A 4400-nucleotide genomic window follows, 5' to 3' on the forward strand; every position below is an offset into this window, starting at 1 on the left:
ACATATCCTATGGAAGTATCATTAGTTACATAGCTATTGACCGACCAAAACGAAACATCATTAAGCGCAAAAAATTAAAATTGTTTATTAGGTTATCTTATTTGCAGTTGATGAAGTTTGGATTGTTAACATAGTGTTTGATAGGGAAGCTATTGAATACTGTACTGATTGTACTAAGATCGCAACAACATACTCTATAACATAGGGAAAATGGCATACTATCGTTTAAGGTTAGTTCAAGTGCAATATTTGACTAATATTCTGTGCATAAAAGCCTTTTAAACGAACATAGATACAATATGAATGTGTCTTCAAAAACATTTTAAACTATAAGCATCTGCTTTTATCTGGTAAGTTCTAACTCAGGAAGCTTGAATTGATCAATCATGATATAAACATTATGAGAAAATCATTTCCCACCTAATTGATTGTTTTAAACGTCCGAAAACACATACCTCCAGGAGAATAAAGTCTTACCAGTAGAAACCTCTATGCAAAGCTTATGTTTTGCAGTTGGTATCACCACAGTGACATTATCTCCCGACGCCGACCCTATCAACGTGAGAGAGAATACCCAAACGACACTGCAGTGCCGAACATCGGGCGGGATACCGGCTGCCAAGGTCAATTGGTTTATCCAAAGGTCAGGACAGGTGCAAGACGTAACGTCGCTTTCCACGAACACGTACCAAGAGGAGGGAGACCTCAACGTGACGTTGAGCACACTTAACTTCACCCCGTTAAAGTTTGATCAGAGTGGCCAGATATACTGCTCAGCAAACAATGTGGGAGTGGATAGGATTTCCACAAAGCCATCTATCAATGTATTATGTGAGTAACATGAATAAGGCATGGCCTTTATAAGACAAAACGTATTCGATTTATTATCATCTAACACACGAGATTTAAGAACATTTTAGAGACATACTAGTGATTGTTGCACACCGAACTCGGAACGGTATTTAGACTTCAATCTGATCATTGAGCATCACCGGCTCAAAACACAGTTTTTATTTCCATATCTACCAGTATTATGTACTGGTTCGTTATTGCAAACAAGGGGCTAAACAAAAACCACGGTTTCACGAACATGTTCGTAGGATATCAACAATTTATTTATATATCCATATACAAATATAGTTTTTTTCGAATACTTATCAGGATATTAACACATCGCTATTATGCGTTATAGAATTAAAACAATACAAGCAATTTATACTAATACACATCTCTCGAACTAAGAGAACTAACAGTAATATCAATAATTCAAACGAAACCCAAATTTCGTTCAAATATATGCACGTAAAATAAAGCTCAGAATTAGTAGGAAATATCGTTAAATATGCCGATTTGTAAAGAAAAATACCAGTTGATGTGAAAAACGAAATATCAAACTGAGGTATTCGATCTTTATGGGATGCCGATCGATCTAGTGGATCGATCAGCAATAATGTGAAAAAGAATACATTGCCAAAAGTTTTAATTTATTTGATATATATGTAAAACGCATCATCTCGTTGAATGTACACATAATCAGCGATTCGTATTAGAATGGGTATATCTGTTGTTACTTGTCCTTACGTATAAATTATCTGTTATATTTTAGTAACATTTTATTTATTTTTTTATTAAGCATGTAACATATAACGATAAGATGCACATAATTCAAATACTAATTCGGCTGCATTTATTTCACTTTTTAGAATATGTATTGTTGACGCATTTCACACATAAATAAATCCCGTATGTTTCATTTTAAAGTACATCCAATACAGTTTGGATTTAATTACACTATCTTGATCTGATCATGTGTTCAATTTAAATTATAATTCGGAAGGGGACCGTTTGTTTCTCAGATCCACCTCTTTTACCTTCATTCAAATATGGAACTACCACTGGCCCAATCATTACCAACAACAACATTGCCATTGTCCTGGGAGACGGACCTTTAGTGGGTGGTGAAGCCGACGCCAACCTGGCTCCTCATACCTACACCTGGTCTGGTCTGTATTATTAACCATGTTTTGGCTTTAGGACCTCCGTATGATGTTACATTACGATACTATTATGGTGTTACTGGATCCATGAGTATAACAGAAGAACTGAAGATACTAGCCGGCGAGGCCTTTTGATTGTCTTGCACGGCGGATAGTTCTCCGCCATCTACGTACTCATGGTCTGGCCATCCTTTGTAACGGTTTGATGGAGTGCTGAAAGCATTCTCATACCGAAGGTTAAAAAAGATTTTCCTAAAGCCTTTGGACGGATGTAATTTTTATTCTTATCTGTGTGTGCAGGTATTCGTTGAATATTTCAGATGGTCCGAAAACGGGAATATTGCAGAACGTTAGTAAAGTCCGCGGGGAAAACCTTGTTTACCAGTGTTTGTACACACCGGGAAACCCTCCAACTGTTGACTTTGAGTGGACGAGGTCCGGAACAGATAATTCCTGGGTCAAACAGAATACACAGAACTTGACCATTCCAAACGTACAGCGAAGTGATGAGGCCAGTTACACTTGTAACGTGTCCAGCCTTCTCCGGCCCACTTTGATATCAGCGATGATCACACAGTATGATACTGCAACATTTCATCTGGATATTCTTTGTGAGTTTATTTTGTAAGCAACACAAACATAAAAAATAACGACATTGAAACTATTGTCCAATCTGGTAAAAACAAATATTAGTGACTGCGAATCGGGCGAACTGATTGTATTCATTATTTATTTTTTTATTCAGAAACAATTTATAACAATGCACTAACTCAAGATACTGTACTAGTGAAATTATAATCGTGAAGAACGAAAGGGGATTGGGGTGGCCATCAAGAGTTTAAAAACAAACAAACTATTTTTATGTAAAACTGTGGACCACTAAAAAGTTAAATAATGTTTCTGTTTTTCATGAAGATATACGTAAATCTTAGGCATTCCTGAAATAACATACGAACAAAACATGTATTAAATATGTTTTGAGAAACATCCGATTTCGTGTTAATATGACCGTTGATTGCGCAGCATATTTAGTAGTAAAACTTAACAAGTTGTTGCACAGAATAACGATACGCTCAAGCATAATTGAGATTGAAAATGAGTAAAGAACAAACTGATTCCTTCAACTGCTATTGGGTCTTAACTTATAAAAATACACCAACATTTCAGACTTAAAAAATGTAAATGATATATAACAGAGGAAGACGGGTTTTAAATTTGTTACACACCGCAAAATAAGGGAATTTGAGGCAGCATGGTGTTTTCTTTTTTCTATTCACTCAAATACAAAAATATAAGATTCAGGCACTTTACTTTGATGGTATGCTTATTATTTCGCAAAATGGTATACGAGACACTTAGTTGGAGGATTTCAAGATCTTTTTAAAATGGCCTTTTCTTAATTTTACTGTAACTGAACTGTTTATATACATTCTGATTTCTGAGTTTCTCGCTTTCCCTTTTTTACTTTTTCATAATACAAGTTCTTGTTTAAGGTTTCAACACTGTTATTTAGTCTTATAGTCATATACTTAGACAAACCAAAGTTATTATAAATTGAATAAAACAAGCTTTTATTCTGAACACAGACACATTAAGCACATGCCACTTTAGCCTCACATTAAATGCAATATACACAATCAAACGGTATATGAAAAAGAGTGATGTAGAACTTTATACTGTCCATTTTAAGTAGTTCATTTTAAAAGTCATGTGAAACATCATAGTATAAACAGTCAACATATTGTTTGTCAACTGTTATTTATTTTTAGATGGGGCGGAAAATTTGATGTTACAACTCAACAACGTATCCCACGCATCTGTAGAAGTTGATGAACATTCATTAAACCATATGCAATGTTCTCTAGAAAGTGATCCCGTTTCGTATATGACGTTAACAAAAGACGGTAAAATAATCATTGCAAGATCTGGTGTACACCAACTTATATATGTACTACGGGCTGAATGTTCGGACGCTGGAGTGTATACATGTTCAGGATACAACCAGTATGGAGAGGCGAAAAACGCGTCGGTGCGCTTATTTGTAAAATGTAAGTTTACAAGTTTACAAGTTTATTGGTACACTTAGCACATACATACATGTGATAAAAGGTTATACAACAATATACTAATAACTACAATAACCAGGCTGTGGGTTGTTACTATCAGATGGAAGAAATAATGCGGAAAAGTAGCTACACATTTATAAAAAAGGGAAAAACATGCTTCTATGATTATCTTACGTTTTGTGTGTTTGGAATGCCAGGTGGGTTTTTAAAACGATTTAATATAAAAGCCAAAAATTTGCCTAATTGACGAAGTGTTTGTTCATTGTTTTCATTCATAAGAGATTCGAAATTAAGACAATTTGTGTTTCTTTGGAATCGCTCTGGAATTTGTTTTTTT

General features: G+C 34.9%; 1 protein-coding gene across 1 annotated transcript; it reads left to right on the forward strand.

Moving 5' to 3' along the window:
• The first annotated feature begins 491 nt into the window (after window positions 1–491).
• Window positions 492–3827, forward strand: LOC128235681 (cell adhesion molecule 3-like). Its single transcript, XM_052950483.1, has 3 exons — window positions 492–831; window positions 2318–2573; window positions 3767–3827. The coding sequence occupies exons 1-3, from the start codon at window positions 492–494 to the stop codon at window positions 3825–3827; spliced, it is 657 nt and encodes a 218-aa protein (XP_052806443.1).
• The last annotated feature ends 573 nt before the right edge of the window (window positions 3828–4400 follow it).

The sequence above is a fragment of the Mya arenaria genome, chromosome 5 (assembly GCF_026914265.1).
Source record: "Mya arenaria isolate MELC-2E11 chromosome 5, ASM2691426v1".
Lineage (NCBI taxonomy): Eukaryota > Metazoa > Mollusca > Bivalvia > Myida > Myidae > Mya > Mya arenaria.

What these genes read in the sequence shown, in the direction of transcription:
- LOC128235681 (XM_052950483.1), top strand. Translation starts at nt 492, where the DNA reads ATGCAAAGCTTATGTTTTGCAGTTGGTATCACCACAGTGACATTATCT. An exon ending in GCCATCTATCAATGTATTAT is followed by an intron (nt 832 to 2,317) that starts GTGAGTAACATG and finishes TGAATATTTCAG; the next exon opens with ATGGTCCGAAAACGGGAATA. An exon ending in ATATCAGCGATGATCACACA is followed by an intron (nt 2,574 to 3,766) that starts GTATGATACTGC and finishes ATTTATTTTTAG; the next exon opens with ATGGGGCGGAAAATTTGATG.